Source organism: Notothenia coriiceps, unplaced genomic scaffold (genome assembly GCF_000735185.1).
Source record: "Notothenia coriiceps isolate Sejong01 unplaced genomic scaffold, NC01 NC01_scaffold00036537, whole genome shotgun sequence".
Taxonomy (NCBI): domain Eukaryota; kingdom Metazoa; phylum Chordata; class Actinopteri; order Perciformes; family Nototheniidae; genus Notothenia; species Notothenia coriiceps.
Window position 1 is genome coordinate 40892 of NW_011369238.1, and position 11619 is coordinate 52510.

At 41.9% G+C, this 11619-nt stretch overlaps 1 protein-coding gene across 1 annotated transcript in view; it reads right to left on the reverse strand.

The window, feature by feature from the left end:
* The window catches only part of LOC104964006 (stromal interaction molecule 2-like), a 34025-nt gene extending 22885 nt beyond the window's left edge, over positions 1 to 11140 (reverse strand). Inside the window, exon 1 of the mRNA XM_010792705.1 lies at positions 10087 to 11140. Coding sequence (XP_010791007.1) covers positions 10087 to 10216 — 130 coding nt within the window. The 5' untranslated portion in view covers positions 10217 to 11140. The remainder of the gene's footprint in view (positions 1 to 10086) is intronic.
* Positions 11141 to 11619: the final 479 nt, after the last annotated feature.

Genomic DNA, 11619 nt, shown 5'->3' on the forward strand with positions numbered 1-11619 from the left:
ACCACCAACAACGCCTCTTCCCCTCTTACATCAAGTTAACCTCGCAAAAGTTCACGTTGGCACATTTCACCTCTTTCTTTCAGAATGAGGTGAAAAGTATTAAAAGAGGTGAAAATCACTCCAAGTCAGGGCATGTTGAGAGCTGTACATACACACAAGGGGAGTTAGTCGGTTCCTAAGAGCCAGCATGCGGGACCGGGACTCTGGGATTTGTAGACTTTCTAGTTGCGTATTTTTCATAGTTGCGTATTTTAACAGTTTTACGTCAAACTGTGACTTTTTGACATGGAAATGATTTTTTAAGATTGACAAACATCATATGTGTAATTCGTGGCACAATTCAAACGGGATCAAAAGATAATCTTTCTCTCTCCATTGACTTCAATACATAATTTTTCCTATATAACGTCCCATGGGGCGGAAGTAGATGGACGGGACTTCACCTCTCTATACGAAGGGCTGGGCCACTCACTAGAGGTATTTTGCTTCATAATTTCAGTTATAAGTTCGCAAAATCAATCAAATGCAGATTGCTCGTGATAGGAGGAAATAGGAAGGGTATATTTCAAGCTTGTTATGGAAATAAGTTATTGGGATTTTTTCTTATCAACTAAGATTTGATAGAAATTGTTTTCAACTTTAATTGACTGAATGTATTTGAAAAGTGGTCTCATTAACACATGAATACTACTGTGTAATATATTTTTACATTTATATTTAAGAAGTATAATACAAGCACAAGTTTCATTTGTTGGCCATATTCCATTATACTTTTTTAATTTGCAGAGGGCCGATTCAAAATGGTCCACGGGCCGCATTTGGCCCCCGGGCCGCAGTTTGGAGACCCCTGATGTAGAGGTTCAACAGTACCAGAAAGGAACTTTGTATAGTTACCAACTGCCTGCATCTTACATGGAAAACATAAGCTTTTAACACAGAAGAAATAAGGTGCGGACAGTTACCTAATTATTTAACAGAGCCCTGCCCCACTTGCTGCAGGTGAAGCAGGGGAAAAAATCAAGTGAAAGTCATTCTGTCATTATCAGGTCCTTTGATGTGTGATATAAACTGGGACCCTTTTTGGACGAGATCAAGGGGACGCCAAGTTGCCCCTAAGAACCCACCTGTTGGCCGGACATGCTACTGTAAAACGGATTAGCAGTCCCCCCAAACTAAGACACGTAGGGGACGAACTGCGTCCTTGGTTGATCAATGAAAACAACCCTGGAAACTATCAATAAACTGATTTCTTTGGCCATGTTGGGATATCAAAAAGAAGGGGACTCAATATTGACTGAAAGAAAATCACATAGGTATCCATGATTTTGAATCCCACTGTAATGTGTTGGTCTCAACTAGTATAGTTAGTTTGTTGTTGGCCCAGGTCAGAGCACGAATGTTGGTGGACACAATCTTGAGAGAGGACAGCATACCAAAGAAATCCACACCGCTCCTTGCCCAGGCCACAACGTCACGTGCCTTCTGCAAATGGAAAGTCCCTGAAATCAGAGGGGACCGGTCCTCATGTCCAATATCTAACTTTAAATCCCACTTGAATAGAAAGAGATCAATCCATCTGAATGTAAATGGAGAATCAGCTGTAGAAACGACATCTCTTCAGCTTTCTCACTTCTGAAAAAATGGTCTCACACTGGAAAACACCTTTGTTGGTTACATTTATCGCACAGCGCAATGTAAGACTTATCTTGCCACACTGAGAAAACCAATGCTTCAGTGACAACATGTGATTAGCCAGGATACGACATGCAAAGCGAGAAAGCCACTGGGACAATTTTAGGCCTCTGTGAAGGGCACGGCATTGGCTTCTTCCTGTGTTAAGGTGACGAGTATTATCACAGCAGGATCCCACTGGCATAACAGGACAAGCTGTGACCCCTACCCGCCTTTAATTCTTATTTGACTTATTATTGGCTACGTTTCAGGGATGCAACTAACAGTGATCATTGCAATTACAGCATTAATACACGACGTGTAGTGTATAAAATGTCAGAAAACGGTGAAGGATGGGCATCAAATTCAACACAAGCTAAAGTTGGCCACTTCAAAAAAGCTTGTTTTGCCTGGTTAATGGTGAAAACTGATTTGAACTGATATGAAAAGTAGAAGATTTTCACGCTTGCATGGCTTATAAAGAGCTAATGTTATGTTGCAGATACAGCCATTCAATAGCCTTGAATGTTTCTACCAAACAACATTAAACTGAGAACAACCCAACTGAGGAAGTGAGAAAAAGGAACAAAGACCACACATTTCACTATATGTATTTTTTGCTTATTCCTGTCAATTGCCATGCAGTTTTGCGAGCCTGTGTGCATCCATCACAAAGGGCTAACCCAGCCAAGCACCATGCATTTCCAGCTGGGGGATCAACACCCTTAAAGAGTGGGGGGAGCGGGACCACAATAGTCCCCTCTGGGCTGTGTAAGGGTAGGCGGACCTGCTTCTGTAGGCCACTCACAGCAGGAAGCGCTGTACAGCTGAGTACAGTGACCTACATCCCTCACTGAGGCGCTTTCAGCACCATGAATCAGCTTACAGGCGGCTATTGTTGTCCACTTATCAATGAATGAAACATCTCAAACATGCTGGTGTGAGGATTAGAGATTCAAGAATGTAAAGCAAGGATTTGTTTTGAAATTATTTGACAGGGGTACAGTGTTCGAGGAAAAACCAGGGGGACGACTCAGGTCATTGACTTGTGTCTTTAATTCTGATCTCTGCTCAGCGACATTGGCACCAGTGGGGTAAACCATTAAATGAAAGCCCAATTATCTCACCGGTGAGCCCAGTTGAAAGTCAGACTGGCGCGATGTTGCGGCGACAGATCTCGACAACGATAAGGAAGACGCTGAACCCTCAATGTCAGCAGAAGAGGGAGCATGATGGAAAATTCACATGGAAAACTACACCAGTATAAATACTCCAGGGGAAGGGGGGGTCTTCTGTTTGGTGACAGGCCTCATTAGTTTGGATCACAACCCTAAAGCCCCTGATTGAGACGGCCGGCAGCTGTCCACTTCTGGGGGAAGTGGACTGAGTGGCGTCAGCGTCGAGAACTTCTTAATGATCTAAAACTGGAGCCATGCCTCTTCTGACAGACTGGTTTTGCATTCAAGTGGTATTCATTAACATATTATCTTATGAAATTGATATGGCAATTTACCCATCAACATTATCATTTATTTGGAGTAGTTTGTCTCCTCACTCTGCTTTTAGCTCGGTCGTATCAAATTTCTAGAGAAATATCTGGCTATTAGCTGCTAAATGCTCCGCTATGTTAACCAGTAAGATGCTAACTTTGCCTGTATGCTGTTTGGTACTGGGCAGGTAGTAAAAAAATGATAACGTTGAAGAGTTGGGAGACCGCAAAGCTAACAAAAATGTTGTGCGTAAAATAGGGGTGTAACGGTATCCGTATCGTCACGGTTCGGTGCATGCAGTCACACGACGAATACGCCTTTATTTTACAAGTGGGGGAAAAGTCTGTCATTCAGTGCAGTATCCATCACTACACTATATATAATCCAGGGGGCGGTATTGCGCCTAAAAGCTGTTTGCCAGCCGCCCTTAAACAACAAATGAAGAAGAAAACACAACAAATCGAACAACATACAAGAAGAAGAAATGTTAGAATTGCGAGTTCAGATAACACACAGAAGCTAGAACCCACCTGCTTCTTTTAAATCAGCTGTGTGGGAACATTTCGGGTTCCCTTTGGACTACAATAACAATCGGATCGGACGAGGAAGGACGTTGTGTCGGCGTTGTTAGACAGCGGTGTGGTATGCTAATGTTAACACAAGCCAAACATGCTAAATCACATTAGAAGGCATCACCCAGATTTGCCAATCACCGGAGCCCGGCAAAAGACAACAGCAGTTCAACAGCTTATCCCTGCTGTTTTTAAGAAGCCAATAGACATGAAAGCCGAGAGACCAAAATAAATAACAGAAGCTTTTGGCTAGGGGTGCAACAACTAATCGACTTAATCGATTAAAATCGATTACCAAATTAGTTGGCAACTAATTCAGTCGTCGATTCGTTGGTGACGCTGAATTAGTTGCCAACTAATTTGGTAATCGATTTTAATCGATTAAGTCGATTAGTTGTTGCACCCCTAGCCAAAAGCTTNGAGGTTTCAATAGCCGAGAAAAAAAATACATGTCCTCATGTAAATTTTGTATCACAGGTATACATAATAACGATGTGACATTTGTAATAGCGTCAGAATCACAGCGGGTGGGCAAAGATTAAACCGTTATACTGATGTTCCGCGAGATATTAACATAACAGCTAGAACGGGTTAAAGTCTCTCTCTAGAGAGGGGCCGACGAACGCTCCCCCCGCCCCGTCAAATGTGTGGTGCGTCCTCTACCGCCTCTCTTGCGCGAGGGCTCCACACCAATTTGAAATCGCGCAGGAGCCTACACCTGTTACGAGCAATGTTTTCACCGTTATTGTCAACATAGATATTCCCGCCATTGTGCTCGTTAAAAGATTTGTCACAATCGTTTTACCGACGCGTGTAGGTCTGCCTCCTTACGTGCGTTCCAAGCTGACAGAAGATTCGTCGAGCCATCGGGGCAGGTGCCTCATTGCGGGAAGGGTGCAGTCCACAATACATACGATCGTCCGTTTGTGTAGTCTCAAAATTGAAGGTCAATATTTGTTTATCCAATCTACTAATCTCCAATAGACTCAATAAAACAATTATCAAGTCGATAAGACAAAATGCGGTCAAGACAGTACGTTGGGNCCCGGCTTTTATTGATTGTGATTGAAACACTTTCTTATTTATTTTGTAATATTTTCAAGACATTCTTTTTAGTTTTACAGCTTATTGAACCTTTTTGTTTGACATCAGCCACTATAGATAATATGGCCATCTGAGTGTGTGTGACTGTTTGTGTTTAGCTGTGTAATAAAGTTAATTATTCAAAATGTTAGAGTTCCTTATTTTTAAACTCAAACTTGCACTACTGTTCAAAATAAATAAAAAACAAACCTGGAATTATGCATTTAGGACTTTTTTTTGTGCCTTTTCTTGTTGTACCGAACCCGTACCAAACCTTGACCCCCAAACCGAGGTACGTACCGAACCGTGAACTCTGTGAACCGTTACACCCCTTGCGTAAAACCAAAACAAGCTGAAAGGCGCTAAAACAAAAAAACGTTGTATCACTACAATTAAGCATTCAATTTAAATGGTCAATTTAGTCTTCATGCATTTAGCTCACTTCTTTTATAAGTACTTCCTCAAGGTTGGGAGCACAGTTTTGAAGTTTGACATTTGTTGTCTCATAAGGAACTCTTCAGAACAATCTGTTCTATTGAGGGAAAGGAAATGGCTCTACAGAACCAGGACATTATGACTCGCTCCACGTTCGCCCTGACACTCTGTCACTGCTAAACCCCAGAGCGAACCCAAAAGTCCTTCTGAGCTCCAACACCGCAGTAAGTTACAAAGCCTGGCTTTCCTCAGGCGTGTGTGTGTTACTTTGATATAGCGCGGGCCAGGAGGCAGCGACGGAAGTATCACAAAATGCAAATGCCTGAGCTCCCCGCAGTACTTAAGCTAGCAGTGGCGAGATAAACAAATGTTGAACCTCCTTTCCAAACAAATCCTTTTCATTAGGGCAGGCACTCTGTTCTGAGGGAGCCAATGTCACCTCTAATTTAGCTCCGGAAACTGTGACCATCCCTGCATGAAATCTTAGCGACAGAGTTAAATCTCATGTATGAATGCTGTGCGTGACAAGTAGAGCGCTAGAGAGATATACTCATGTTTGTTTTACTGCGTTTGAATCGGTGTAATTTAACCTACAGCGGGTCGTTTCTGTATCTGAGAGTTATATAAAGCTTCAGTAAATGGGGCCCATGTATCTGAGACAACTATCATCCAGAAGGCATATCACTGGAGCACTGGATGTTCCTTGTTGTCACAGGAAAGGGCTTTGTTTGTTGAAACGCCAAACAAGTAAATACACAATTAAAACGAGGGGAAGACCACGTTCACATTGCCACTCAACCATCCTTTTACAAATACCTCTTTTTGCCTTTCTGCTGCAACACCTTTATCTCTCAGGGTGCAAGGAGATGATTTAAGATTCCTACTGTTTACATCTACTCTGAATTTGGCCCATGTTTTACAAGAAAAAGTGCAGTGCATGCAAGGGAAATTACATTTAACGCATGTGGAACCCTGCACAGTTGAAAAGACCAACAATGACAAACAAGTTTCCGTGGTTAAGACAAAGATCTGAAACGCGTCACGTTACTCCACCTCCAACAGGCTGTGAAATGAGTTTAACAAAAAGGCCCAAAAACAACTATACCGCAAAATTCATTTTAAATCGTGTGTTACAATGAAATCAATTAGTATACCCTCACCACCTGATTCAACTTTCTTTAGCTTCTGAGGAAAAATAAGTTCCTGGAAAATACAAAAACCAGCCAATTCATCTTCTTGTTTAAAATGACATGTCTCGCAATACAGTTGTTGGGTAGTATGTGACAGCTGGTTGCAGAAATGACTGACAACTATTGGGTTATACAATTATCTATCAGAAAAAAACGTATTATAAGACCAAAAGGATTAATCTCAAGCGATATTAGTACGTCAATTTCACATTGTATATTGAAATGCTAAGCTTTTCATGTCCAACACATCTTATTTCTTGTCAAAGGTGCCTAAATATGACAAATTCTACACTTATGTAATCATCCTTCACCATGCTTCATATTAACACTAAATCCCAGTTTCTCTTGAATTGCCCCGGTCTTTTGAAGATCTCTAATCCCAAAGGAGCTGCCTGACCCACCAAATGTTAAACCCAACCCCCCCAGGTCGCACCCCCTCCCCGCCCACAGCGTGCTAAATGGCAGCTTTGAACCCTAAAGTGCTTCCATAACAACAGCCTCGTCACTAACCTCGAGTACCGGGACAATACATATTTTTATAATTACTCAAAGTACGTGGAAATGTCAGGCACAAACTGTGTGTGTGTGTGTGTGTGTGTGTGTGTGTGTGTGTGTGTGTGTGTGTGTGTGTGTGTGTGCCTGCAGGAGATATTAGTCAAAAAGACAAGCATCACTCATAATGTAACCCTATTTTTATATGTGCAAACATCCTAGAATAAGTTGATGAATCATATCATTGAAGTTATATTATGTAAGTGATAATGCTACATGCTAACCTTAGCTTACATGCTGAAATACAGCATAAGTGGAGATAGTAGGGCAATTCACAAAGTAATGTATGTTGTATAGGAACATTTAAGTAAGCTAACATTAGCAACCAAAAGCTAGTGGTCTTACCAAGGCAACTAAGTCTGTAGCAACAAAAATGCCTTGAGCAATGGAGCGTCTTATTTCCAATCAATTCAAGTTGTATTTGTACCAGTCTCTAAAAAGTTAAATTCTTGCTTTAAACCTAAATAATACCAAAATGGATTGTGGGGATAAGAGCCAACACAGACACAGCACCAAGAGCATTAGAACAAAACCAAAAACACTAAGAGGTGTTGTGGTTTCTGTGGCATTACATACTAATGTTTGAAAACACAGAAACCTACAAAACACAAAGCTCTAGTTAATCTAAAAAGCGAACTCTGCACACACAGACTTGTGATTTCCTTGCCTTACGCCAACACCAGTGAAAGGCCAGCTGACCTCTCCACGCTGCGGTCATGTTTACTGACACTGTATTAAGTCACCACTATCCCTGCATTCACTGCAGCTCATTGTTCGCAGGGAGACGTCGTCCCGTGGCTTGTTGTTACACTGTGGAGTTGTTGTGTAAAAGTGTCCCTTATTAATCAATACACTGTGTAGACCTGGTTTATTTTAAGGAGCTCTCTGGGACGAGGTTTATTATGTTCTCCTTAACAGACAGGCAGGGGTAGATCTGTTAGATAAACTTAAATATATAAATCTGCCTCCATTTACTCTGTGTCTTTAGTCACAGGAGAGAAGTGTTGGTCTGGCTGTGTAAACACACCCCAGTAAACACACCCCAGTAAACACACCCCAGCGTGCAAAAAAGAGTCCAAAAACACACTTGAAAGTAGCAATTGAAATGTAGCTCTGGTGAATGCTAATATTTGCATGTGTGACACCCTGTCTGACTCATGCTTGACATTCTGCCGCGGAGGAAAGTGAAGGGTATTTGCTGCAGGTAAATGTCTCACAAATCGCACTTTCATCCTCCTTTTGTCTGAGGAGTTTGTCCCGTCGTCATGGAGATGGTTGAGCTTTCAGGTAAAATGTGCTTGTTTGCCAATCAGAAATATGTAGATCTACTTGTTGGATGATTTTCAAGTTGACCTCTGATTATGTTGAAGCCGCTGTATATGGATCTTCATTACAATTGCATACATTATCTTAAAGGACGGCAGCACAGTCATCATGACTAAGCTTTTTTCACTAATACCCTGACTAACTTAATTGTTCTTCGTTGCACTCCATGCCGCTAAACGATTGACCCTGAGCAGCAAGTTCAGGGTGTTATCACATGACCTTAGCAGTGAATTTCCAATTATATAATAAGAAGTGGTTATATATGGAGGGGGTGGGGGTCATACATAACGTTTATTTTGAAGGAGGGGTCAACTGAAGTGAATGTCATCCTGAGATGTAAGAATATGGATTTTCTTGGAAAAGTATAAAGACCTATTTGCTTTCGTACCAAGATGTTCTATCTGTACCTGTACTATTTAAACCTGCAGCGAGTTAGCTTATAGCTTAGCATAAAGACAGGAAACAGGGGGGGATACAGCCATCCTGTCTTTGTCCAAAGGTAACAACATTTCCATACCACACCTCTAACGCTCACTTAGTATATCGCACTTTTTTAAAATTTGTACAAAAACTAAAATATAGAAACAAATTCCCCAAATGACAAACTGTTCCTTTAAATACTAGTTTTGCTAAGTCATCTGAAAAAGCCATAACAGAGAGAGGAGTTATAAAAAAAACTCCAGCGCATGAAAACAAGTAAAAGGCGTAAATAACAACCATGAAAAAATAGATATCCACAATTTACATTTCTACCAGTAATTACAAATACCTTGACAGACTTTTGAAGTTGGTACCTATGTTTGCAATAAGGATGGATAAACACAAGTGGTTTCCATTGTGGAAGCAAAACCGAAAATTCTAGAGATATACCCCAAGTTTACAATAACATTAAATGAATCATCCTTAATAGTCCTAAACAGACGAACATATCAGCTAATATCAGATATCGAACACGTTTTCCATATGCAACACAACGAAGACAGTTATGGTTTTGATAAGATCCGCTGCTCATAAACTGTCATCACAATCGTGCATATGTCCAGTAACACAAAGACACAGCCTGTTGGTTTTTATTTTGAAACATTTAGTGGTTTTAACCTACATTTGGGCACATTACCCTTAGATGCCCTTGATATTTTATAAAGGTTGCGAAACTTCCACCTTTGTTACCAGAGTTTAATATGTTGTCCATGCTAAATAATCAAACATATAAAACACAAGACATCCTGATTCCTCCACCTTTTTTTTTAAACATGTGTCGACTCGACCCTAATTTACTTAATGTTAGGGCAGTGGTCATGCATGTGTTAAAGGAATGAATGGTGCCTGTTTAAAACAGATGCACATGGTTGGAAATCCTCCTCATTAGGTTACGTCAATAGCACAAAGGCAGAGGGGGATCACCTGTGGCCTTCTGGGATTACCAGAAACAGCATTTAGGGACATGCCATCCTGTGTGACATGGACGTCATGCTGCTCACTACAATGTGTGTTATCATGTGTTTATGGCAGGATCTTTAGTGGCACATTACAGTCAATAACCTCAGTGAGGATGCATCCTGCATTCCTGTCATGTCATGCATTCCCAATGCAATGTACAGAGGGCGATAGGAAGGGGGGGGGAAAGGTGATATGAAAATGCATCACTTATTCATTTAGCCTGCGCAGGACATGCCACGGACTTCCCCAGTGAAAGCCACAGGGAGCGAGGGGAGAAAAAGGGGGATACACTTTACATGCAGACACTTGTATATGAACTGCGCTTACCTGTGGTGGCTACATTTGCAGCATCAGACTGGGGGCTGCTGGGTAGATCATTCGAGTAAGTGCACCCCAGTACCGCATAGATGACGAGTCCACGTAGCAATACATTCAACACCTTGTGGATGTAACTCATGGTGGAACAAAATGAGGGGAAAGCCTAGGTATCCGTTACAGTGGGGATGACTGGGGCAATCCCGAAGAAAAAAATGTCAGGTTCAGACCAGCAGTAGCCAGTCAAAAAAAAAAAAAAAGAGAAAAATAGTATTTTTTAAGCAGAAGAAATACGGGGTGTCACAATTAAAAGAGACACCTTAAAAATAAAGAACTTCAAGAATAATCCGGCAATTTGCTAGACAATTAGCACTCATTGCTGTCACGAAAAAATACCTACTAAGTAATAGTTCATCGTGGGTCAACGACTTTGAAATAAGACCCCTCCAAAAAAGATTAATAGCCTCTAATGCGTTTACTGGCTGTTTCAGAGGAATGCCTGCTTGGAGCTACGGCAAGCCAGACCCCCATGTCTAATTGTATGAATTTATAAAAAAGATATTGCTAGGGGAAAAGACCGTGTGGTGAATAGGCTCCACAGCACATGCAGCCTCAGAAGGAATCCCCTCAAAACAAAAACAGACCCAATGGTAGTGAGCTGTTCTACCCAAGATATCCGGGAGATAGGAATAATATCAAGTGTTAAATCCTTACGTAGGCCTGTGAGTTTGAAGAAAATAGTCTCTGTACTTCCACGTACAGTATACAAACACCGGGGACAGCTTCAGCATATTGAGCGTCTCATAGGTCCGCCTCTTCACACGAAAGTAGCAAATCCCATCGCATCAAAAAAAGAAAAGACTCCTCCGTTTCCCCTAATCCTTATGACACCTGTATCGAGCACCCGCCACATCAGCCTACTTTCCACATGAAGTTTTTAAGTCAGCTTTTCACGGTGTGATACTGTATCCTCCTGTCATATCAGCTGCTCGCCGGCCGATGCAGAGGGAGGGAAAGCCGAGCGGGGCGGAAGTCAGTATGCAAACTGCTTTGACATCAGGACAGGAGGGAGGGAGGAAGGGGGGGAGACAGGGCTTTCAATTTGGCCACGACTACTACTGCCGGCATGTATGCAACACATGAGCGGAGGGATTTGTGTTTTAAGCGAAATTCAGCCATGCATCTCTTCCATGCGACCCCGGTTTTTGTGCAGGAATAATAGGCAAAACCGTTTTTCTTTTTTTTTGGGGGGGGGGGTTTAGAGCTTGAATTGAGTCTTGAACCGGGTGCAAAACACACGAATCATGACACACTTAATGGTTGTTTTTATGTCATTTTACCGCGGAGGATGGGGATGATGATACCCGCTTCATTGTTCTCCACTTCCCCACTCCAGGCAATGCAAGTTTCCCTCCGGGCGGAGCGCTGTGATTGGCTGGAGTGTCCCAACATGGCAGAATGTGATTGGCTGCTTCAGACAGCATTTTTTTTGGGTCTCTTTTCAAGACGCACAGCGCGAGAAATGTTAAAAAGGATAACACCGGT